Here is a 25,939-nt window from a genome sequence, read left to right as displayed (position 1 = left end):
GAGTAACATTTTGAGAGCACCTGCTTGCGCCAGGCCCTGGGATAGGTTCTCTAAATAATAATAGTAATAAACTATTATTACTAAAATGTAGTGAGTACCTCACCTCCTCTGTGCCAGGCCCTGGGTTAGACAATTTTACACTACCAGCATCTGGCAACACTTATTGAGCACCTAACTGTGGGCTCAGCCTTTGGCTAGTGCTTATGATATTAGTGGCAATAACAAGAATGACCACGACAATCATAATAATATGTATTGAGCACCTATTACCTGCCAGGCCTAGAGCTTTGTGATTTATATCACCCACATCAAGAGCATCCTTGTAGTGACATTTATTGAGCACCTAGTGAGTACCAGGCCCTGGGCTAAGTGCTTTACATGATAATATGATGGTGGTGGTGACGATGATAATGATGATTGTGCCAGGCCCTGGGCTAAGTAATTTACATCAAGTTGATGCTGCTTATTGAGCACCTACTGTGTGCCCCTGAGCATCGTGCTTTCTTCCTCACCATCAGCAGCAGCAGCCTCATCCTCTGAGCCCTATTCCTTCCCTCAGCCCCCAGGACGCTACGTTCTCTTGATTTTCTCCCTAACTCTCTGATCCATCTCCTTTGTGACCTCTTTTTTTTTGTTTTAAAAACAATTTATTGAAGTATAAAATTCATATGTGAACATACATAAACAATAAGTATAGTAAAAGTTGTGAACTTACAAAACAAACTTGTGTAATACCAGACAGGGCTCCCTCACATCGCCCACCACAAATACTTTGCTTTGTTGTGAAACATTTGTAACAAATTATGAAAGAGCATGGGGAGAGTATTCCTACTAACTACAGTCCATATCTTACGTTTGGTGTATTTTTCCCCCAACCCATCCTGTTAACTTTTTTGTTCATAACCATATAATTTATCTAAAGTGAACAATCGATGACATGTGGTATAATTACCAAGTTGTGCATGCATTGCTTCAATCAATATTTGAACATTTTCATTACTACAGAAAAAAGAAAAGAAAACCAACAACAACAAAAAACCATTATCGTCCCCATATGTTAGCATACTAATTACAAATCCTATGATTTGTTTCCCCATTTCTATTCATTCCCAAACATTTATGAACTATTTTTTACCATTCTGCACAGATTAAACCTCTGCTTTCCATTTTCTAACCACATTCTTTTCTCTGGTGACTTATATTCTATTAACTCCATGAGTTTGCTCTTTATATTTAGTTCATTATAGTGAAATCAAACAATATTTCTCCTTTTGCTTCACTCAACATAATGTCCTCCAGGTTCATTGTCATATGCTTCACAACTTCATTTCTTCTTATAGCTGAATAATATTCCATCGTGTGTTTACACCACAGTTTGTTCATCCATTCGTCAGCTGATGGACACCTGGGTTGTTGCCGTCTTTTGGCAATTGTGCATAATGTCACTTTGAACATTGGTGTGCAGATGTCTGTTCATGTCACTGCTTTCAGTTCTTCTGGGTATATACCTAATAGTGGTAGTGCCGGGTCACACGGTAGATCTTTTATATATCTAACATTTTTAGGAACCACCAACTGGACTTCCACAGTGGCTGTACCATTCTGCATTCCCACTAGCAGTGAATAAGCATTCCTGTCTCTCCACATCCTCTCCAACACTTGTAGTTTTCTGTTTTGTTAATAGTGACCATTCTAGTAGGTGTGAAATGATAACTCATTATTGCTTTGATTTACATTTCCCTAATAGCCAGTGATGTTGAACATTTTTTTCATGTGTTTTTTCACCATTTGTTTTTCTTTAGAGAAATGTCTATTCAGGTCTTTTTGCCCATTTTTAAATCAGGGTATTTGTCTTTTTATTGTTGAGCTGTAGATCTCTGTATATATCATGGACGTTAGACCATTGTCGGATGTGTGATTTCCAAATACTTTGTCTCATTGAGTCGGCTGCATTTTTACCCCCTTCACAAAGCCCTTTGAGGCGCAGAAGTGTTTAATTTTTTCTTTTGCTGCTCATGCTTTAGGTTGTAAGGTTTGAGAGTCCCCCACCTAATATAAGATGGTATAGATGTTTCCCTACGTTATCTTCTAGGAGTTTGATGGTTCTGGCTTTTATACTTAGGTCTTTGATCCGTTTTGAGTTGATTCTTGTATAGGGAGTGAGACAAGGGTCCTCTTTCATACTTTTGATTGATAGGTATCCAGTTCTCCCTGCACCATTTGTTGAAGAGACTGTTCTATTCCAGAAAAGTGGACTTGATCGGCTTATTAAAAATCAGTTGATCATGACAGATGGCTCTGGCGCTCATTGCCTTGCCAGCGGGCTCTACTTTAGAATTTGTGCTCCTGATTGTGATGGAGTTGGACTCAGATGTGACCTCTCTATGCATGACTCTTCTGTCACTTTCACTGAGCCTGTGGTTGGCGCTGAGGTTTGTATACGATCAGGAGACTTTTTTTTTTTTTAAGATTTATTTATTTATTTAATTAATTCCCCCCTCTCCCCCGGTTGTCTGTTCTCTGTGTCTATTTGCTGCGTCTTGTTTCTTTGTCCGCTTCTGTTGTTGTCAGCGGCACGGGAAGTGTGGGCGGCGCCATTCCTGGGCAGGCTGCACTTTCTTTCGCACTGGGCGGCTCTCCTTACGGGCGCACTCCTTGCGCGTGGGGCTCCCCTATGTGGGGACACCCCTGCATGGCAGGGCACCCCTTGCACGCATCAGCACTGCGCATGGGCCAGCTCCACACGGGTCAAGGAGGCCCGGGGTTTGAACTGCGGACCTCCCATGTGGTAGACGGACGCCCTAACCACTGGGCCAAGTCCGTTTCCCTACGATCAGGAGACTTGAATCTCTGGACTGACCATGTGCCAGCTGGGTCCTGAGCCTCAACAGAGTTGCAACACCTACCCTCTGGTTCATTGGACTTACCCAGGTCACTTAACAGAGAGGGAATGGTCAACCACCACACCAGGGACCCGAGAGTGTCTACAACTGCAAGCGGGAGAATTGCCTCCATCAGTCATGTGGCATCTAAACCCCTTCTTGATTTAGAGGTGGAGTGGACATCGCCATCCCAGGGTCCACAGGATGGAGGAATATGATATGGATTGGACTGGACTTGCTGGTATTCTGCTATAGAACTCTTGTGACTCTAGCAATGGAAGAAATTGTATCATTGATATGGAAATGGTGGCCAAGGGAGTTGCTGAGGTCAGGGGGAGGGAGGCAGAGGTGTGATATGGGGCATTTTCAGGACTTTGGAGTTGTCCTGAATGATATTGCAGGGACACATGCCAGGACATTGTATATCCTGCCATAACCCACTGGACCAACTGGGGGAGAGCGTGAACTACAGTGTAAACTATTGTCCATGTTGTGTGGTAGTGCTCCAGGGTACATTCACCAAATGCAATGAATGTTCCTTACTGATGAAAGGGAAAGTTAATGTGGGAGGAGTGGGGGTGGGGTGGGGGATGGGGTATATGAGAACCCCTTGTGTTTTTTAATGTAATATTTTATGTGATCTATTTATCTTTTTTAAAAAAAAGACAATAAAACAAAACAAAATAAAACAAATATCAGTTGACCATAGAGACAAGGGTCTGTTTCTGAACTCTCGATTGATTCCATTGATCAATGTGTCTATCTTTATGCCATTATCATGCTATTTTGACCACTGTAGCTTTATAATACACTTCAAGGTCAAGAAGCATGAGTTCTCTGACTTCGCTCTTCTTTTTTAGGATTTTTTTTTGCCTATTTGGGACCTCTTTTCCTCCAAATACTTTTGGTAATTGACTTTACTATTTCTGTAAAGTAGGCTGTTGGAATTTTGATTGGTATAGCACTAAATCTATAAATCAGTTTGGGTCTTCTTCACAATGGATTCTTCTAATCCATTAACTCGGAATGCCCTTCCATTTGCTTAGGTTTCCTTTGATTTCTTTTAGCAATATTTTATAGTTTTCTGAATACGGATCCTTTCCATTCCTGGTTAAATTAATTCCTCGATATTTCAGTTTTTTTGTGGTATTGTAAATGGTATTCTTTTCTTGGTTTCCTCCTCAGCTTGCTCATTATCTGTGCATAGAAACACTACTGATTTTTGCATGTTGATCTTGTATCCTGCCACTTTAATGAACTCATTTATTAGCTCTGATAGTTTACTGTAGATATTTCGGAATTTTCTAAATATAGGATTATGTCATCTGTGAATAGTGAGAGTTTTACTTTCTTTTTTCCAATTTGGATGCCTTTTTTTCCTTGCCTAATTGCTCTAGCTAGGACTTCTAGCACAATGTCGAATAACAGTGGGGACAGTGGGCATCCTGATCTTAGAAGGAAAGCTTTCAACCTTTCCCCATTAATGTTGGCTGTGGGATTTTCATATATGCCCTTTATTAAGTCAAGGAACTTTCCTTCTATACCTATCTCTTGAAGTGTTTTTATCAAGAAAAGATGCTGGATTTTGTCAAGTGTCTTTTCTGCAACAGTCAAGATGATGATGTGATTTTTTTTTCCCTTTGATTTGTTAATGTGGTGCATTACATTAATTGATTTTCTTATTTTGAACCACCCTTGCATACTAGGAATAAAACACACCTGATTGTGATGTATAATTGTTTTTATATGCTGTTGGGATAGATTTACAAGTATTTTGTTGAGATTTTTTGCATCTATGTTCATTAGAGACATTGATATGTAATTTTATTTTCTTGTATCTTTATCTGGCTTTGGTATTTGGGTGATGTTAGCTTCATAATATGTGTTGGGTAATTGTCCCTCATTTTCAATTTTTTGGAAGCGTTTAAACAGGATTGGGGGAAACGGACTTTGGCCCAGTGGTTAGGGCGTCCGTCTACCATATGGGAGGTCCGCGGTTCAAACCCCGGGCCTCCTTGACCCGTGTGCAGCTGGCCATGCGCAGTGCTGATGCGCGCAGGGAGTGCCGTGCCACGCAAGGGTGTCCCCCACGTGGGGGAGCCCCACGCGCAAGGAGTGCGCCCATGAGGAAAGCCGCCCAGCGTGAAAAGAAAGAGCAGCCTGCCCAGGAATGGCGCCGCCCACACTTCCCGTGCCGCCGACGACAACAGAAGCGGACAAAAGAAACAAGACGCAGCAAATAGACACCAAGAACAGACAACCAGGGGAGGGGGGGAAATTAAATAAATAAATAAATCTTTAAAAAAAAAAAACAGGATTGGTATTAATTCTTCTCAAAATGTTTGGTAGAATTCACCTGTGAAGCCATTTTGTCCTGGACTTTTCTTTGTTGGAAGATTTTTGATGACTGGCGCTCTTTGCTTGTGACTGGTTTTTTGAGTTCCTGAATTTCTTGTAGAGTCAATGTAGGTTGTTTGTGCATTTCTAGGAATTTGTCCATTTCATCTAGGTTGTCTAATTTGTTGGCATACAGTTTCTCATAATATCCTCTTATGATCCTTTTTATTTCTGTGGGGTCAGTTGTAATGCCTTCCCTTTCATTCCTGATTTTATTTATTTGCAGCTTCTCTCTTTTTTCTTTGTTAGACTTGCTAATAAGGTTTGTCAATTTTACTGATTTTCTCAAAAAAACAGTTTTGTTGATTTTCACTATTGCTTTTTTTTTTTCTTCTCTCAATTTCATTTATTTCTTCTAATCTTTGTTCTTTCTTTCTGCTTACTTTGGCATTGGTTTACTGTTCTTTTTCTAGTTTCTCGTTTCTGTGTTAGATCCTTGATTTTAGCTCTTCTGTTTTAATATAGGCATTTAGGGCTATAAATTTCCCTCTCAGCACTGCTTTCACTCTATCTCATAAGTGTTGTTAGGTTGTGTTCTCATTTTCATTTGTCTTGAGAGATCTCCTAATTTCTCTTGCAATTTCTTATTTGACCCACTGATTGTTTAGGAGTGTGCTGTTTAGCCTCCATATATTTGCAAAATTTCCCCTTTCCTTCCTACTGTTGATTTCCAGCTTCATTCCATTATGATCAGAGAAGGCGCTTTGTATAAGTACAATCTTCTTAAATTTATTGAGAACTGTATTGTGGCCCAACATGTGATCTATCCTGGAGAAAGATCCATGAGCATTTGAGAGGAATATATAACTTGCTGATTTGGGGTTCAGTGTTCTGTATATGCCTATCAGGTCCAGCTCATTTACCATATTGTTCAGTTCTCTGTTTCTTTGCTGATCTTCTGTCTACTTGTTCTATCTACTGATTTGAGTGGCATTTGAAGTCTCCAACGATTATTGTAGATTACTATTTCTTCTTTCAGTTTTGCCAGAGTTTGCCTCATGTATTTTTTTTAAAGACTTATTAATTTCTCTCTCCCCCGCACCCCCCGCACCCCCCCCCACCCCCCACCCCCACTGCCCTCACTGTTTTGCGCTCACTGTCTGCTCTCTGCGTCAATTCACTGTGTGTCCTTCTGTGTCTGCTCGTCATCTCTTTAAGCGGCACTGGGAACTGATTCTGGCACCTTCTGGAGTGGGAGAGGAGAGCTCAATCACTTCCACCACCTCAGCTCCCTGGTCTGCTGTGTTTCTTGTTGTCTCTCCACTGTATCTCTTCTTGTTGCATCATCTTGCTACACCAGCAACTTGCACAGGCCAGTACTCCACATGAGCCAGAACTCCACAAGGCCAGCACCCTGCATGGACCAGCTCTCCACACAAGCCAGCTTGCCTCGTGGGCCAGCCTGCCTTCACCAGGAGGCCCCAGGAACCAAACCCTGGACCTCCTATATGGTAGACAGGAGCCCAATTGCTTGAGCAACATCCGCTTCCCCGCCTCATGTATTTTGGGGCACCCTGGTTAAGTGCATAGATATTTATGACTGTTACTCCTTCCTGGTAGATTATCCCTTTCATTAATATATAATGGCTTTCTGCATCTCTTATCAGTTTTTTGCATTTAAAGTGTATTTTGTCTGACACCAGTATAGATACCCATGCTCTCTTTTGGTTACTGTTTGCATGAAATATCTTTTTCCAACCTTTCACTTTCAGTCTTTTTGCATTCTTGGGTCTAAGATGAGTCTCCTGCAGCCAGTGTGTGGATGACTCCTGTTTACTTATCCATTCTGTCAGCCTATGTCTTTTTTTTGGGGGGGGGGGGGCTTTTTTTTTCTTTTTTCTTTTTTCTTTTTTCTTTTTCTTTTTTCTTTTTTCTTTTTCTTTTTTCTTTTCTTTTAGCCTCTGTCTTTTGATTGGGGAGTTTAATCCATTAACATTCAGTGTTATTCCTGTACAAGCATTACTTACTTCAACCATTTTATCCTTTGACTTTCATATATCTAATCTTATTTTGTCCATCTTTTTACCTTTTTAGTTACCTTTTCTGATAATCTTGACTTCTATACTGTCCTCCAAGCCTCTCTCTCTTCTCTCTTCTTTTCTGGCTATTGAAATCCCTTTAGTGTTTCCTGCAGAACTGGATTCTTCTTTGTGAACTCTCTTAGTTTCTGTTTTTCTGTGGATATTTTAAGCTCACCATCATATTTGAAGGACAGTTTTGCCAGATAAAGATTCTTGGTTGGCAGTTTTTCTCTTTCAGTACTGTAATTTTTTTTTTTTTTTTTTTGAGATACTGGGGTCAGGAATTGAACCCAGGACCTCATATTTGGGAAGCTGGCTCTCAACCACTGAGCCACATCAGCTTCCTCAGTACCGTAATTATATCACATACTGCCTTCTTGCCTCCAGAAATCTGCACTAAGACTTACTGGACATCCCTTGTATGTGATTTTTCACTATTCCCTTGCCACTTTCAGAATTTTCTCTTTATCTTTGGCATTTTGCATTTTGCATATTGCGTGTTTTGGGTTAGGTCTATTTGTACGTATTCTAATTGGAGTACACTGTGCTTCCTGAACACATATACGTGTCTTTCATGACAGCTGGGAAATTTTCAGCCATTATTTCCTCAAATACTCTTTCTTCCCCTTTTCCCTTCTCATCTCCTTCTGGAACTCCTATAACATGTATGTCAGTGTGCTTTGTGTTATCATTCAATGCCCTGAGCCCCTGCTCTATTTCTTCATTCTTTTCTCTCTGTGTTCTTCCTTCTCTTCAATTTCGGTAATTCTTTCCTCTATGTCACTGATTTCTTTCTCCTATGATTTCAAATCTACTGTTGTCTGTCTCTATTGTATATTTTACCTCAATTATTATGTTTCTATCATTTCCAAAGCTCTATTATTTTTCTATCCAATATTTCACATTTTTTTGTGCTCACTCAGTGTCTTCTTAATGTCTTTTCTTTCTTTAGCCTTGTTCTCCTTCAACTCCGTGGTTTGATTTAGGAGATTTGTATGAACCTCATTGATAAGCTATTTCAAGTCCTGTGTCTCATCTGGAGCTTTGAATTTTTCCTTTGCCTGAGTCATAGCTTCCTTTTTCTCTGTATGGCTTGTAATTTTTTTGCTGCTGTTTAGGCATCTGAGTCTGTTGCTGAGTTTACTCTGATGTTCAGTTTCTCTCTCTTGCCTAGGGATTTACTGTTAAGTAGCTGTGTGCTACCACTGTTCTTTAACTCTTGGTTCAACTTCTATATATTTAGGATTGCCCCTGTTTAACTGCTCAAACCAGGGCTTAAGGACCCAGTAATGGGGTGCAGAACAGTTTCCAAGGGCCTTGAAGAGGGTGGCAGTAAAGGCACCTGCTTGCCTCATTTATTTTTCCTTTTTCATGCACTTTTCTGATCTGGCCAGCAGATGGTGCTCTTGGCAGACTGCTCAGCTCAGCCCCAGGGCGCTACGAGGGAACTCACTGCCAGTAATCCCTCAAGTGGTAGGCGTTGTAGAAGCAAAGTCTTTAGAGGCTTTCTCAGAGGCTCTTCTGCTCCCTTGGCTGGCTGCACCCTCCCTCCTTCTGCCTCCTCAGCAGCCAGCCTGGGGCAGTAGAGAGGGTGTTTGAGAAGGCAAATTACCTTTAGTTCCCTGCCTACTCTCAGTGCAATGTCTGGGTCTCACCTAGCCTGGGAGTGCGCTACTCCTCCACTACAAAAATCTGAATTTGCTCTGGGCCGTGTCCCTCCCTGCCCCCTATATTGGGGAAGAGGACTCCTGCTACCACCTCAGTCTGCAGCCACTGCTGTCCACAGCCGCTGCCCTCGGCAGACTGCTGCTTGCTCCACAGGTGGGACACGGGCGTCTGCAGCTGCTTTTGCAGCTCTGCTGCGGGGATTTTGCAGCCAGTTGGGCCCCCTGTTCTTCCCCTCTCTCTTCTGGGAGGTCTTCCCCTGGTGCCCTGAGCCCCAGAGCAACCCTCCTGACGGTCTCGCCTGTCCTCCAGCTATTTTTTCCCTGGGAGAGCAGTGACCCCTCTGCCTCTCCCATCCTTGCAGAATCCCAGGCCTGTCTCTTCCCCACCCGCCTCCTTCCTTTGGCGAGCTCACCCCCTCCTGGCTTTAAGCACCGTGTCCATGCTGGCAGCTCCTGGGGGACAGGCCCAGCCTAGATGGCTCTCCTAAACCTCGGGGCGTTTTTCAACCTGATGGACATCTCGGATTTAGTATACCCGACCTGTTCCCCCCACAGCTTTCCCCATCTTGGGTGATAGCAAATCCATCCTTACAGTTAGTTAGGCCCAAAACTCTGGAATCATCCTTGACATGCCACATTCGATCCATGGCAAATCCCAACGGCGCTACCTTGCCAGCTCCCCGCTCCCTCCCAGTACAAGCCACCATCACCCCGGGCCCAAAGTATGACGTCCTCCTCCCACCTTACCCCCTGGACTATTCCCAGTGTGGCAGCCTGGCTGACCCCTCCGAGGCACACACCGTCAAGTTCCTCCTCTGCTCAAACCCTCCCATCAGCTCCTAATATCACGCAGGAGAACCCAGCGCCCTTCAACAGCCCCCGTGGGGGCTGCCGCGGGCCTCACCCCTCTGACCTCTTCTCCTCCCACTGCCCCCCGATCCCAGTTCTGCTCACCCAGCTCCAGCGACACCCCAGGCATCCTCCGCCTTTGTGTCTGCTGACCCGTCTCCTGCAATGCTCTACCCCTGGAAACGCACACAGCTCCCTCATGCTTTCCCTCCAGCCTTTGCCCTGACACCATGACAGCCACCTGGCCACCCTGTTTAAAACTGCACTCTCCCCTCTGCCCGCTCCAGCCCACCCTCCAACACACCCAATCCCCCTTTTCCGGCTTTTTCTTTTTTCTATTTATTTATGTTTCTTGTCTGTTTCTTGCCACTGGAATATAAGTGCCTGGGGGATAAGGAAGTTTGTTTAGCTCCTTGCTGTATCCCCTGTGCCTACAACAGTACCTGGCACACAGTTGGTGCTCAATAAATATTTGTTAAATGAATGAAAGAGTGAAGTCAGTCCTGAACTAGATGCTTCGCCTAAAAATATGAACATTCATTGAGCAGCTAGTCGGTGTCAAGCCCTGTGCTAGGTGCTTTACGTGATAAAAACAACAGTGACCATGAGTGTTTGTGACTGCCTGCGGTGCGGGCGTGTGCTAGCGGCTCTCACTAGAAGTACCCGCCATGCCAGACTGGACTAGCACTTTTAATCCTGATGATGATGGTTATAAGAATAATAGAGCATTTTCAAGGACCTCTTTTGTGGCAGACCCTGTTCTAGCCCACCTTCCAAGCTAGGATTCGGCGTTGTCGGAGTGTTCAGTCCTGTGCAAGATGCTTTACGTAATAACAACAACATTATTGACCACCTCCTGTATGCTAGGAGCTCTTATTCAGCTTGAATGCTCTAAACTTCAGACAGTCCTGGCATGTTATTCTTGTTACCCCACCTTAGAGGTGGGGAAACTGAGCCTCAGAAGAATTAAGGGACTTCCCCAAGGCCTCACAGTGGCCAAGGCTCAGAGTCCATTTGCACCCCCCCCCCCCCCACCGTCTGTCTTCCTCCAGCACCTGAGCTCTTAACCAGCCAGACCAGGCTGCCTGCCCAGGATGGGGCTGGGTGGGTGTCCTAACTCTGTCTTGCTCCCACCGTCACTTTCCGTCCCTATGGTTGGTGGGAAGATGTGGCCTCTGAGTCCTCCAGACAACCACCCCTCTGCCTCCCTTCCCAACCCCTCTCCCAGTGCCCAAGGGTCTCACCTGTGGAACAAGCAAGAGGGAAAGGATGTGGGCCACAGTGATAGTGGCTTCAGAGTTGTCAGGGCCGATGACAGCCACCACGCGGGGCACAAAGCTGCTGTAGTCCTCCTGGATGGGCAGGAAGTAGTTTTCCTGTGCTAGGAAGTAGAGCACAGGCTGGATGTTGTTGGAGAGGTAGCAGGTGTCCACCATCTCATAGCCCAGCCGCACACCTGGCAGCAGGCTACTGTGGTTGTTGATCTCCTCCACCGCGAAGCGCATGGCCTGCATGAGGTTGTAGCCCAGCACCTTCATTTCATACCTGGACGGGCAACAAAGAGGCAGAGTGGTAGAGCCAGCCTGCCCCTCCTGCCTACCACAGGAAAGCCAAGGCCTTGTCCAGGAAGGAGCTGCTCCAAGAGATTCTGCCCTTTTACCACGTCATTAGCACTATACCCCATCTCTAGGATCACCATTGTCACTATCACCACCATCACGATCATCACCACAACTGTCTCCACCAACACCAACATCACCACCATCACCACCATCACCACCACCACCACCACCGCCACCACCACCACCATCACCACCGCCACCACCGCCACCACCGTCACCACCGTCACCACCATCACCACCATCACCACCATCGCCACCATCACCACCACTATCACCACCATCACCACCACTGCCATCACCATCACCACCACCACCACCGCCACCACCGTCACCACCACCACCACCATCACCACCATCACCACCACCACTATCACCACCATCACCACCATCGCCACCACTATCACCACCATCACCACCATCGCCACCACTATCACCACCATCACCACCACTGCCATCACCATCACCACCATCTCCACCACCACCACCACCACTACCATCTCCGCTATCAGCACCACCAGCTGCACCACCACCATCACCACCATCACCACCACCACTAGCTCCACCACCACCACCACTGCCATCACCATCACCACCATCTCCACCACCACCACTACCATCTCCACTACCATCTCCATTATCAGCACCACTACCACCTCCTCCACTACCATCATCACCACCACCACCATCTCCATTACCACCATCACCACCATCACCATTACCACCATCACCATATCCACTACCACCATCTCTCCACTACCACCAGCACCATCATCACCATCTCCACTACCACCACCACCATCTCCACTACCACCATCACCACCACCACCACCACCATATCCACTACCACCATCACCACCGTCACCATCACCACCATCACCACCATTTCCTCTACCACCACCACCATCTCCATCATCACCAGCTTCACCACCACCACCACATTCGTCACCATTTCCATCACAGTTAGCACTGCTCTTTTCAGCATCATGACTAGCAATATCATCACTTCAACACTGTCACCCCACCATCATCAAAGCATCAACGCATCCCTAACGACAGCATGTGCAGTTGCATCACCAGCACCTCCCCTCACTATTTTCAAGCCGGCATATAATCTTCCCCCAGTATCATATAATTGGTGTGTTTCTCATACTCCACCCCTAATCATCTTTTGCACTCACCTTTCTTTCTCCCTCTCTCCCTGAATACCTTTATCTCCTCTACACAAAGTCTCAGGCCAGCTCCAGTGGCCTGGCCATCACGCTTGCATGAAGTTGGCTCGCCTAGCCTCCAATAGATGTTGCCACCCCATGGAGATCACAGGGGGGCAGAAGAAACTTCCTTCAGTCCTGGAAGGTCCCCTACCCACCCAACCACAGCCCCAGAAAATGAAAACCTTCCCCTCCAGTCTGGACCAAAGAGAATGGAGAGAAGAAATCTGTGACAGAAAAACCGCATTCTGCCTCCCAAAGCACCTGGTTCCTAGACAGGGCGTTGACCTGGCCCCACCAGGAATGCCCCAGTTACCAAAAGAACTAGGAGTGGTTTTGATGGTCTCTTAGATCCCTCTAGGCTCTGATATCATGTAGCTCTTTACAAAGGGACATGACACTGGGGTGACCGATGATTGCCAAAGATGTTGGTGACCTGGACTCTTGGGGTCCTCCCTGGAGCCAGTGAGGTGGATCCCAGGATGGGGGGCATGGTTGGCCACGAGTCAGGAGGAGTGTTCCAAGCCCTCTGCCCTGGGCTGACCCCCCAAGGACTGGAGGCCCGGCCCAGGCTTCCCCCCCAACCCCTGCCACCACTCCCAGCCTCCCACCGGAGACTCACTGCTTGCACTTGGGCACCTGCAGGTAGTTGAGGTGGATGGTGCCCTTCAGGTTGGCGTGGAGGGTGAAGAGGCCGCCCAGGAGGTAATCCCCAGCCAGGTGGAAGTCCGAGGTCTCCGCCGGCTTGGTCAGGGCCTGCAGCAGGAGGAGCAGGGAGCAGACCTGCCTGGCCTGGGGCCCCATGGCTGGGAAGTGGGGTTCCCCGGAGGTGGCCCTGCCTCACTGGAGAGCTGAGGGTTCTGACACCAAGTGATTTGCACAGACATTTACATAGTGACCGTCCGGCCACTGGTCATGGGGTGGGGGAAGCACCTGGGCCAGGTGGGGAGGTGTGAGGGCTTGGGGGTACCACTGGGGTTAGGCTGGTCCTTTCTCAGGGCACAGGGGACCCTAGATGGTCCAGGAGAAGCCCATTGGAAGAAGCCCGGCTGGCTTGGCCAAGCCCCTCATCTTCTGCCCTTTGGCTGAGGACAGATCCCATCTCGCAAACGTTTCAAACTTTTGGGGAGTGAGGAAGGACATGGGTACTCACATCAGGAGTCAGAGCAGGGCAGCTAAGCGAACCCAGCCTTTAGATGGCAACCGGGCTGGGCTGGCATGTGGTAATGTCTACATGGCACCTGACCCACTGTAGCTGCTCAAAAAGAAGGAGCTACTGCCATGGAGAACCACTGGCGAGCGCTTGCCACCAACCTGGCAGCTTGCTGAGTGCTTGTCATCCGCCACCTTGTTCAGTGCTCGCTAGAGCTGGCACTCCTACCATCCCCATTTCAAAGATGAAGAAACTGAGACAGAGAAGTTAAGACACTTGCCCCAGGTTGCACAGAGGCAGGGTTGGGATTCAGACCACATTGCCTGATACCAGAGCTCAGCTCTCAGCCACCAGGCCATATTACACGGCCAGGTTATTCCTTTTGATAAAAAGCAGCAGCGGCAAAGCAATGGGGACAGGGTGGGAGTCTTGCTCCCTCAGAAGGCTGCCATCTGTCAGCCCAACAGTCCATCAGTCAGCCAGCACGGCAGGGTGAGCACCCTCTGGGTGGACCCAGCTCCAAAGGGAACAGGTGTTGGCAAAAAGAAAAGTTTAAAAGCAAGGCGTTGGGGAAGCAGATGTGGTTCAAGCAGTTGGGCGCCTGCCTACCACACGAGAGGTCCCAGGTTCAGTTCCTGGTGCTTCCTAGAGAAGGTGAGCAAGACAGTGAGCCGACGCAATGGTCTGGCATGGCAAGCTAACATAACAAGATGACTCAACGAAGAGACACAAAGAGGAAACACAATGAGAGGTGCAATAAGCAGGAGCGGAGGCGGCTCAAGCCATTGGGTACCTCCCTTCCACACGGGAAGTCAAGCACACAACGAGCAGACACAGAGAGCAGAGAGTGAGCACAAAATAACGGGGGGAGGGGTGCGGATAAATAAATAATAAACTTTAAAAATATATTTTTAAAAAATAAAATCGAGTTGGATGGAGAGACAGCTCTTGTAAAGTAGGGACCCATTGGGTTAGAGACCCTTTCCATGGAATGCTCCTTTGTTCTTCCAGGTCTGACAGTGTACCTGGCAGGAGTCTTAGGGGACCTGCTTTAATGCTCAGATTGAACAGGTCTGTCACAGGCACCTCAACAGCTGCTGCGTTCAGGGGTGGTGGGGGGGGGGGGCTCCAAGTCACAAAAAAGTGTTTGGAAACCCAATATTCTCCCTGTCTACACCCCACTCCCACCCCAGGCAAGCCCTGCTCCTCCAAGTCCCAGTCTTGCCTCCTTGCCTCCTCCAAGAAAGCACCCCTGCCGCCCCCCCCTCCAATTCCTGAATTTCTCTCCGGCTTTTACTCTCCTGTCTGTATCTTCACTTGGCACCTGCCAACAGCCTGCTATCCTGGCCACTTCCTGCTGATGAGTCTACACTTAAGGAAACTTGAGGCAGCATGACTCTGACAAACCTGGGTTTAAGGAGAGTTCTGTTTGCTGTGTGAGCATAAGCAGTTTACTTAACCTCTCTGAGCCTGTTTCCTCCCCCCCAGTGAAATAGGGATAGTAATACCAGCCTTTTGGGATCATTGCGGGGATTAAATAAAATGTCATGTGCAAACTACAGGATGCAGCGCAGACGCTGGGGAGGAGTGACTTTGCCAAAGTGTGAGATTTGCCCTCCTGTGATGAAATGAACTGGCACAGGTCGGGACGGGGGTCCCACAGGCTCCGTACCTGTCTGAAAGAGCCCCAAACTTCTGGAAGATGCCCTGAAGGGCGGCATCCAGAGTCAGCGGGACACCCCCTCTCCTTGACCCTGGCCTCTCCTGGGACGGCCATCCCACGATATTTAAAACAACAAGGAGAGGCCTCCTGGCTTCACGGAAGGGTTCAGAGTTGCTGTGTGGCCTTGGAAGTGGCCCTGTCCCTCTCTGGGCCTATGTAAACTGGGGCCTTGTTGGGGGAAGTTCCAACCCCTAAAACGAAAGAAAGAGTCCCAGCCAGGGAGTCTGGAGGTACAGGTTCTGGACCTGGCTCTCCCCTCTGCACCCCAGTTGCCTCATCTTTACAGTGGGGAGGCCCTCCTTGGACTGAAAGCCCGAGCGCCGTCTCTAACGCATCCTGAGCGCCTGCCCCCTTCCCACGTCACACCCGCCCCCCCAAGCTCAGACCCTCCTCGCCTTCCTTTTGGACTTGTCTGCCTCACGCTGGCAGCTCAGACCCCACCCCAGCACAGCTCTGGGTCCACGCCTCCTCTGCTCTAACACCTCCAAAGCTCCCCACTGCCTGCAGCGTCAGGCCTGAGCTCCTCGCCCCGCGCTCGAGGCCTCCCCTGCCCGCCCCAGCTCATCCCTGCTCCCCAGCCTGCCTTTCCCGTCTGCTCTCTCCCGTGCCATGGGCCCCAAACGACAGCCTCGCCGGCCGCCTTGGAATGGGACCGCAGAGGCCCTCCCTGGCTGGCACTCTGCACCTCGGAGACCACAGTGGCCTGTCCCGCCAACCACTTAAGGGTTGGGAAGATAAGGACAATAAAGGAGTGCCCTTTCCCAAGCACATGACATGCCACCGTGTGCCAAGCCCTTTTATGCATTATATCAGTTAATTCTCACAACCAACAGCAAAGTAGCTGTTTTTACTCCCATTTTACAGATGAGGAAACAGGTTCAGAGAGGATACACAGTTTGCCTGAAGTCACACAGCCAATAGGTAGTGGAGCCAGGACTTGAACTCCGGCGGCCCCAGCTCTTACTCGCTGAGCTGTGTGACTCCGCTGTGTTCTGCTTACCGGAGCCGCCCTGGGCAGGGGCGGGGGGGGGGCTGCTGCCCTCCTCCATCACGGGGTCCACTTCAAGGCTGAGACGCTGGGGAGGGAACAGTTCCCCGGGCACCGCCACGAGGGGGCACAGTGAGCACACGTGTCAGTTCTGAAGCAGGAAGAGCAGATCCTGGGAGCTGGGAGGCCCTGAGAATGTTCTGGAGTCTTCCAGCAAGGCAGGTCGTTTGGCAAGTCTTGGGGGTAAGGGTGTGAGAGAGAGAGAGCGTCTAAACTGCCCGGGAGCCCTCTGAGCTGTGGCCCCAGCCCCACCGTGCAGGGCTGTGGAGCCCAAGCCACTGGCCCAGGCCTGCTGTGCAGCCAGGGACACAGGGAGGCGGCTACAGAGGGGCCGAGCGGCTGGAAGATGCCCGGGCGCGGGGCGCCAGAGCCGAGGGGGCCCAAGACACCCACAAACCCACCCGTTATGCAGGTGGGGAAACTGAGGCCCAGGGAGGGACAGCCCCCCAAAGCCCAGAAAGGCAGGTTGGTTCTCCTACATTCCAAAGACGTAAACGAAAAGCACGTAAGGGCAGCCCTGCGATGCCCCGCGCCATGCGGGCCCCACGATGGGGGTGAGGAGGGCAGACACCTGCAGCCAAGCACTCCCAGGCCATGCAGCATGGGAGAAGGATGGTGACAGCCAGCGTGTGTTAGTTCTGTTGTAGACATGCTTTGAGGGTTTGCTATGGGCCAGGCTCAGTGCCGAGCACTCACCCTGCCCTGTCAACCCTTTATTTTCACGACCATGGCCGCTGGGATTTGAACCTAGGTTGTTTCATTACAGAATGCATAATCTTTCCATTGCATTAGTGGAAACCATCTTAAATTTAAGGCCATATCAAAAGGGGCAGGCTGTCCAGAACAAAGGAGGTGAAAGTCCTGCCATGGGATGTGGCGGTGCTCTTATTTCCCCATTTTGCAGACGAGGAGACTGAGGTACGGAGAGGGCGGTAACTTATTCAAAGTCACAAAGTGAGTGTGGGGACTGGCACGAGCTGAGCCCATGTATCCAAGGACCACCAGAGTGGTGATGACTGAGGATGAGGAAGGCATGGGGGGTCGTAGTGGACAGGGAGAGCCGCTCAGGCGGGTCCGAGCGTGGGAAGGAGCAGCCTTGGCTGGAGCTGCTCGCCAGCTCTGCCCCAGCCGGCCGGGTGCCGCTGGGCAAATCATTCCAGTCCCTGTGCCTCAGTCTCCCCATCTGTGAGCCATCAGGGCTGGACTTGGTGCTTTTTAACATTTTCAGGGTGGGAGTGAGCATCCTCTTAAGATTCTTTTTAATTCTCTTTTTTATTTTTCTCTCCTTCTCACCCCCTCCCAGTTGTCTGCTCTCTGTGTCCACTCGCCGTTTGTTCTTCTGCGTCCGCTTGCACCCTTGGTGGCACTAGGAAATTGCATCTCTTTCTTGTTGTGTCATCGTGCTGCATCAGCGCTCCATGTGTGCGGTGCCACTCCTGGGTGGGATGCGCTTTTTTCACACAGAGCAGTTCTCCTTGAGGGGCAGTTTTCCTTGCGGGGTGCCCTCCTTGTAAGTGGGCTCCCCTACCTGGGGGACACCCCTGCGTGGCAGGGCACTCCTTGCACACATCAGCACTGCGCATGGGCCAGCTCACCACACAGGCCAGGAGGCCCTGGGTATTGAACCCTGGACCTCCCATGTGGTAGGCGGACGCTCTATCAGTTGAGCCACGTCTACTTCCCCTCTTGAGATTCTGATGGCAGCCCTGGACGCTAACACATGCACCAAAACAGGCAGGTGCACAAATCCAGGGGTATCCATGGACCCTGGGCTGAGATGCCTGGGCTGGGCGCTCCCCAGGGGCCTTGACATCTAGGAGGGGCGAGCGGCTGCGGGTGGGGCCCGGGGACGCCCTCCGGTACTGGGAACAGGCCGTGCACACTCAGCCAGGCCCGGGGTGCTCACACCTGGGTGGCTCTGGTTGCCAGGGCAACGGAGACCCATAAAGGCCTACGCAAAGCAGGTGGGCGCAGGAGAGGCCAGGGCGAGCCATGGCAGGACCGGCCGGGAGAAGCCGCCTGCTCGCTGGGCAGCTGCTTCCCCGGGTGCTCACGGGAAGGGGCTGGCCTCGTTTGCTCTAGGAGAGGGGGAGGGCCTTGGACGTCCTTCCTGCCCCTGCCAGGGTGGGGGGAAGGGGGCAGGGGCGCAGGAGACGCCCCAGGGTCTGCATCAGCTGCTCCTCCCCCCACTCCCCCCCCCGGCTGTCTGCCCACTCGGCCAGCTGGCCGCTTGCCTCTCGTCCTCAGTCCCCGTCTCTTTCCTGCTAGCACCCCTCCTCCAGGTGAACTGGGCGCTGGAGATCCAGCTCCAAACTGGCTTAGGTCGGGGCAGGGGCCACCCAGGCAGGGCCCCTCCCGGGGAGGGTGCTGCCTGCTGGGGCCACAGAAACGCCTGGGAGGAGGCAGCTGCGGCCCAGGGCCAGCTCTCAGGGCCTGCCTCATCGCCCTCCCTCACCTCAAGAGATCAAGAGCCAAAAGCGCCGAGGCCGGGACCTGGGGGAGGGACTCTGCCGTGGCTGGTGGCCTTGAGCAGGCTGTGTCCCGACCACATCTGGAGGCTTCCAATGACCACAAGCTCAGTAAGAAGCAGCGTAGCTGCTGAAGCCCGCGGGAAGGGGAGTAACATTTATGAAGCCTCTACAAGGCTCTTTAAACATCCTGGCACCTGCTCACCAGTTGTAAGGAGTTTTATCCCCATTGTACAGATGATTAAATGGCTTGTCCAAGGTCACTGGGATTTGAAGCCAGGTTTGTTTCATTTCAGATCTCATCATCTTTCCACCGCATCAGTATAAGCCCTCTTAAACCCTAAGGCTTTATCAAAAGGAGCAGGCTGTCCAGAACAAAGGAGGTGATAGTCCTGCCGCGGGATGTGGTGATCCGACTTCACACGGGTAGATGAGGAAGATTATAACAGTAATGGCTCAGTTTCTGACCCTTTCTAGGCACCTGTCCCAGGACTCGGCTCGTTTTAATTCAGCTCGTTCAATCCTCATAACAACCAAAAGGAATGAATACTTTCACCGTTATCCCCATTTTACACAAGAGGAGGCTCAGGGGGGTGATGGGGCTCGGGCAAGGTCAGGCAGCCAGGATCCCAGCTCAGCGACCCTCCTGGGCCTCCGCGGCAGCACCGGGGGAGGCCGTGAGGGGGACGAGGCGGCAGACGGCATCCCACGTGGAGCGGCTGGAAGACCCGGGTGTGAGGGGCGATCGGGGGGGGGGGGGGGGGGGGGGGGGAGGCTGGTCCTGCCTGCAGGGCTCGCGGGCCAGCCTGGACCAGCGGCAGCCCCCACTCCTGCTGGCCTCGCCTGCGAAACGGCCAGAGGCCCCCTCAGCGGCGGGGAGAGGAGACGAGATCATCGACACGGAGCTGCTCGGTGACCAGCAGCCGCGGCCACGCCATGCTGAGGCCTCGTTCCTTTTAAAGACGACACAAGACTGTCCCGCTGGGCCCCAAGGGAAGGCCGAGGGCCACGGCTCAGAGCCACCTGGGTGACCGGCCCGGCCCTGCCCCTCACCGGCCGTGACCCCATCCGGGCAGCCTCCGTCCTCCCCGCCGCACCTGCTGCGCAGGCCAGGGAGCAGGGGCCCAGCGGGACGCCAGGCGCTCGCTCCGCCCGGCCTCCATGCTCAGGGAGCTGAGGGTGACGGCCTGGGCACTCGGGCGGCGAGGGGGGGCACGGCAGAGACCGGGCACAGAACCCCGACGCGCCTCGGCGCCCGCGGGCCGCGCGGTACCTGCCGCACCACCCGGGGCAGCTGCCAGCACCTGGGCGAGGGGAGGCCGGGGCTGTCGGGGCCGCAGCCTCGGCCCAGCGTCCAGGCCCTCGACAGGTGTGCCTCTTCCCGGCCACCTGCTGAGCACCCAGAAGGCTGCTGGATTCCCAAAGGGGCCGGGGCAGCGGGGTGCCGCTGTGGCCTCCGTCCTTATCGGGCAGGACTCCCTTCCCCTCCCCAGGCCTCGGTGTCCTCAGCTGTGAAATGCGGTTAAGCGGCGGCACCTCCCCACCGGGCGCGTGAGGGTCAAGGTAAGCAGCAGAAGCACCTGGCCCGTAACGGCTGCTCAGTTAAATCCAGCCTCTCCTCCTTCCTGGGGCGCACGTCCAAGGCGAAGGTGCGTAGGGGGGTGGTTGACAAGAGCCGTTCCCTTTCCTGGGCACAGGCTCTGCAGGGCACGTGCCCGACACTTCCTAGTTCAGCTGCTCCTCCGCCCTCCGAGACGCATCAGAGCTGAGGCCCCGGAAGCCAGAGACCCAGGCAAGAGGGGCGAAGGCTGGGTGGAGCAAAGGCAGGCGACTTTGCTCCCCAAGCCTCAGTTTCCTCACCTGTAAAGCGGGCTGCTACGTACCTCATGCTGGGAGGACCCTAGGCCAGGACATGGAGCGCTGGGCACAAGGTCTGGCACCCTGCCTGCGTGTAGACCAGGCGGCCTCCAACCAGGGCACAGGGCGAGGGCGGGCGGGTGATGGACTGCTGGATGCCACTCCAGGAAGAGGGTGGGTGTGCACGCTGCTGCTTGCTGCGGGCCCCCAGGAGCCGGTCAGCCTGGTGAGCGGGTGGCAGCCCAGGTGGCCCCGCATTTCCTTAGTGCACGCCCGAGTGGCAGCCCGCGGACGGCGGTGGCCAGGACGTCCGGCTCAGTCAAATGGTTCACGCTCCCAGCCCAGCCCGCGGCCAGCCCCAGCCCCAGCAGGGAAATGAAGAGGCGCCACAGGCCGCCGCGGGCATGGGGACTGACTGTGGCCACCATGCAAAGAGGACTCAGGCGCCCGGCGGGCACTGGACCTTCTAGAGTCGGGGCACAGGGTTCCAGGAGGGTGGGGTGAGATTGCAGTGGTGGAGGGAGCAGCCTGGGAGCTGGGGGGCCCGACGGAGTTGGGAGACTCTTGGCACCAGCAGACTGGGTTCAAACCCCGGCCCTCCCACAGCCAGCTGTGTGGCCTTGGACTAGTCATTTCACCTCTGACCTCCACAAGACAATGGCTACCCGGTAAGGTCGTTGTCAAGACTGTATGAACGCTATATGCCATTCCCTAGTAAGGGACCATGACATTATAGTGGGCTTCAAATTTCGGGGAGTTCTGGATCACAGAGTATTTCAACAATGGCAATGGAGGGATACTGGTATGGGATACCAATGACAGGTGATATATGACTGACAGGGAGCTGTACAGAACATATGTCCAGGGTGCATGGTAATGTTTGGATATACTCATAGTCGCAACAATTAAAAACCACAGTAGGGGGGGTACTGGGTTCCTGGCCAGTGGTGCTCTGTCGTGGTCCCTAGGGGAGCAGCGACAGTCTCCCAGGTACAGTGGTGGGGACCGGGAGGGAGTGAGGGTTCAACAGTGAGCCCCTGATACTAATGACTATGCTTGTGAGCTGATAAACCCAAAATAAGAACAAGGCCTAGAGCAACTTTGTGCCTGGGAATTTCCTTCTGTCAGCCTTCATGTTACTCAAATGTGGCCAGTCTCGAAGCCAAACTCAGCATGTAAATGCAATGCCTTCCCCCCAGCGTGGGACATGACACCCGGGGATGAGCCTCCCTGGCAACGAGGGACCACTATCAACTACCAACTGATGATGCAACTGGAAAATGACCTTATACGGAAGGTTCAATGCGGATCAGCAGAATATCCATGTCTACATAAAATACCATGACTTTAAAATGCTGTTTGACCTAAAGTAAGGGGGAAATGGAAAGGAGAAATGAGTTTATATGGCTACGAGTTTCTAAAAAAGAGTCTGGAGGCTGGCAGAAGGTTTGCCCTCATGCACAACTGAGCAGAGTCAGAGAGACAGATAAAGCAGATACAACCCCCAGATATTGGCTCCTTTGAGGGCTAAAGAGACCCATGGGAGTTATGGTCATGGCCGATGGGGTTAACTACCAGGGCAGATGGCCCCTCTTTGGAAATGGTGTTTATGTGTGATGAATCTGGACTCAGATGGGATCTCCCTTCATAAGACTTTCATGCTAATGTGCTGGAGGTGCAGTTAATGTTGGGGTTTAAGATATATTTAGGGGATTTGAATCTCTGGACTGACAATGTGATAGCCAGATCCTGAGCCTCAACAGACTCCAGCACCTACAATCTGATTTATTGGACTTACCACACTCAGCTAAGATGGAGGTGAAGAAGGACAACCACCACACCATGGAGCCTAAAGTGATTACAACTGAAAATGGGAGGATTGCATCCAGCATCCAGGTGGAATCTGAGCCTCCTCTTGACATAAAGGTGCAATGGACACAACCAATCCAGTGTCCACATAGAAGAGGTGGCATTGGATTGGGAAAAGTGGACATAATGGACAAAGGGTATGGGGAAAGGCAGGAAGAGATGAGAGGTGGAGGCGTCTTCGGGACATGGAGCTGCCCTGGATGGTGCTTCAGAGGTAATCACCGGACATTGTAAACCCTCACAGGGCCTACTTGATGGAATAGAGGAGAGTATGGGCCATGATGTGAACCAATGTATATGAGGTGCAGAGGAGCCCAGAGATGTACTTGCCAAATCCAATGGATGTGTCATGATGATGGGAACGAGTGTTGTTGGGGGGGGGGGGAGAGGGGGGGTGGGGGGGTGGGGTTGAATGGGACCTCACATATATATTTTTAATGTAATATTATTACAAAGTCAATAAAAAAAAAAAAAATTAAAAAAAAAAAAAAAAAAGACTGTATGAGGCTGTTGTGGGTAAAACAGTGGCTCGCCTACTCTCTTGCCCATCCCGGTGTGACCTTGGGCAGGCCCCTGGGTTCCTTCTGGAACCATTACAAGGGCCTCTACCTGCCTTGGCCTCAAAATGCAGTCACCCACCCCTTCCCTTCCCTGAGCCGCAGCCTGGGGAGCCAGCCCCAGGCTCCAGGAATGGGCCAGCCTTCCTGGAGTCACCCCCTCGTGCACAAGGAAGGGGAGGGTTCCCATCCCATCCCCTCAGCTCTGCGCGCTGCCCAGGGGACCCTCGGCCAGGGAGGGGAGGGTACAGTTTAGGAAACGGCTCCTTTTCACTTCCTGTGGGTGGACAAACGCCGGGAGCACAGGTTCTGCGCTCAAGCCCCTAGCCCTCCAAGGCCTTGCCTGGCTGCCGAGCAGGTCTTCCCGGCAGTTCAGGACCACGCGTGGACTTCTGGTAGAAGAATGAGTCCTGCAGTCAGACGGTCCTGGGTTATGCCCAGCGATACCATTCCTGAGCCACCTGGCAAGTCCCTTCACCTCTTTACACATTCACTTCCTCATCCGCAAAATGGCAACATAGCAAAAGCACTTAAGTCGCAAGGCCATTATCAGAAAACAAATGCGAAGTCCTTGGCACGTAACAACCCTTGTTACAAAAGCAGTGGGCAACGTTGTTGAATTGTTCATTATGGGTTCTAAGCACTTGATAAGAATTAACTCATTTAATCCTGATGATAAACTGTGAGGGAGGGGGTATTATTACCCCCATTTTACAGATAAAGAGACAGAAGTTCAGAGAGGTGTAACTTTTAGATCACACTGTTGGGAGGTAGGGAGTTGGCATTTGAACCCAGGCCATCTGGTGCCAGAGTTCCTGCCACCCCAGGCAGGGCTCCCCAAACACCCTTCCTTCCATGCGGCTGAGGGCAGGGCTCTCCCACCACCCGGCGGCTCAGTGGCAACACGGTCAGATGGAGAAGCTGGCCACCCATCACCCCACCAGAAAGGCCACCGGTTTAAGTAGAGGGCATTTTATTGGGAGCGACAGGGCAGATCCCATTGCCTCCTCACAGTGTAGAAGCAGCTGAACTGGGAACCCTCCTGCCCCTACCCCTCGCGGGGGGGGGGGGCGGGTACCCCAGAACTGGCACAGCAGCGCCTTCCCCTGCACCAGCAGCGTAGGCAGGCCCCGCTGTGGGCCCCGGGGCGCAAGACCGAGCTCCTGGGGGACGGTCCCGCCAGCCCCACCAGGCCCACGCCAGCCACCGTTTTGAGGAGGGCCCTGGTTTTCAGGGTCCCCCCAAAACTGTCCTCCAAAGTCACCCCTTAGAAGCCCCTGGCCACCGAACGGCTGCATCAGAATGGGCCTCTGAGGGACTGGACCTTGCAGAGTCAGTCATATGCTAAGAAGGAAACTCCACGGGCAACACCCCTGGCCCCAGGGGACCCCAGGCTAGACCTCGGGGTGAGGTAGGGGGCTGGGAGAGGGAGGGGGAGGACACGTCCACCTGAGCACAACCTGAGCTCCCTGAGAGCTGAGCTCCTGCAGGAAAGAACTCAGGCGAAGCCGAAACAGAAGGAAGGCCCATCCCTGGGTTTTCCAAAATCACAGCCCCAAGGGGCGGCCCCTCAGCCCATCGCGTGGAGCCAGCCGGGAATGCCGCAGGTCTCCTGTGAAGAGGGGAGCCCTGGAGAAAGGCACGCAGCGTCTAAGGCAGGTGGCAGGAGAGGGTGCTGCTGGCTCGCCTGGTCTGGGCAGGGTCAGTGAGGAAGGCGGCAGCTCAGACCAAGGGGGGGCCGGCGCCCATGCCCTGCAGGCGAGGAGTCACGTCCAACCCGACTCTTGGTGGCCTCGGGGTAGCTGGGAGAGGCTCTGGGGGTGGTGGGGTTTGCTGAGGGCCTAGAGCTGCCTCCGCTCCCCAAGGGGTCCCAGAAGCTGCTCCATCTCCATCCCCCGATTCCTGAGCCCCTGGGCCAGTGCAGGGGAGGGAGAACCAGACAGGAGGAAGCAGCCGGGGGTGAAGGCTGGACCACCCAGATGGTCGGCAGGGAAGGGGGTCGCAGTCCTGCTCCTCCCCAACATGATCCCAAGCCATCCCGAGCACTCGTCACCAAGCAGTGGGGAGAGGGCCACAGCGGGCGGCAGGGGGCAGGGCTCCGGCGTGGCTCTGGAAAGGCTGCCGTCGCCAGGGGCTGGGGCATCTCGACAGGCCCGGGTGGACGTGGATGCTCAGGGGTTCACTGCATGTAGGCGTAGCGCCAGTCCCCCAGTGGCCCGTGGGTCTCCTTGATGACCTGGGGCGACGTCCAGCGCAGGATATAGTGGGGGCCCCCTGGCTTGTCATTGGTTCCTGTGAAAAAGACAATTATTTTCCTCCTAAAAGACACAGCAGTTCTGGGCAGAAGGGAAAGGGGGTGGGGAGGAGGCTGAGGGAACAAATGAGGTCCCGGCACGGCCCACCAAGGTGCCCGGCTTGGGGCATTAGGATGAAAAGGCAGCGGGACATACAGAAGACCCTGGCAGAGGAGGGCGAGGGACCTGCCTCAAGCCTGGAGGGCACGGGGGGCTGGGACACTTGAACCAAAACCTCGCCCCAGCCGTGAAGGTTCACGGAGGGCATCTCGGGGCCAAGTGCAAGCAGCCAAGGTCGCTGCAGCCAGAACCGAGGAGCAGGCA

The 25,939-nt window shown here is 52.1% G+C and overlaps 2 protein-coding genes across 3 annotated transcripts in view; both read right to left on the bottom strand.

The window, feature by feature from the left end:
• The window catches only part of TAS1R2 (taste 1 receptor member 2), a 49,551-nt gene extending 27,574 nt beyond the window's left edge, over positions 1 to 21,977 (bottom strand). For both annotated transcript variants that reach the window (XM_071217752.1, XM_058304277.2), the window contains exons 1-2: positions 13,269 to 21,977; positions 11,061 to 11,361 (exon numbers count right to left, since the gene is read on the bottom strand). In XM_071217752.1, coding sequence (XP_071073853.1) covers positions 11,061 to 11,361; positions 13,269 to 13,450 — 483 coding nt within the window. In that variant the 5' untranslated portion in view covers positions 13,451 to 21,977. The remainder of the gene's footprint in view (positions 1 to 11,060; positions 11,362 to 13,268) is intronic.
• Positions 21,978 to 23,969: 1,992 nt separating this feature from the next.
• ALDH4A1 (aldehyde dehydrogenase 4 family member A1) overlaps positions 23,970 to 25,939 on the bottom strand; it is a 29,887-nt gene continuing 27,917 nt past the window's right edge. The window contains exon 15 of the mRNA XM_058304275.1: positions 23,970 to 25,613. Coding sequence (XP_058160258.1) covers positions 25,501 to 25,613 — 113 coding nt within the window. The 3' untranslated portion in view covers positions 23,970 to 25,500. The remainder of the gene's footprint in view (positions 25,614 to 25,939) is intronic.

This window comes from Dasypus novemcinctus, chromosome 9 (genome assembly GCF_030445035.2).
Source record: "Dasypus novemcinctus isolate mDasNov1 chromosome 9, mDasNov1.1.hap2, whole genome shotgun sequence".
NCBI lineage: Eukaryota > Metazoa > Chordata > Mammalia > Cingulata > Dasypodidae > Dasypus > Dasypus novemcinctus.
The sequence above is the reverse complement of the archived record's forward strand: the minus strand, read 5'-3'. Positions and strand labels throughout refer to the sequence as shown.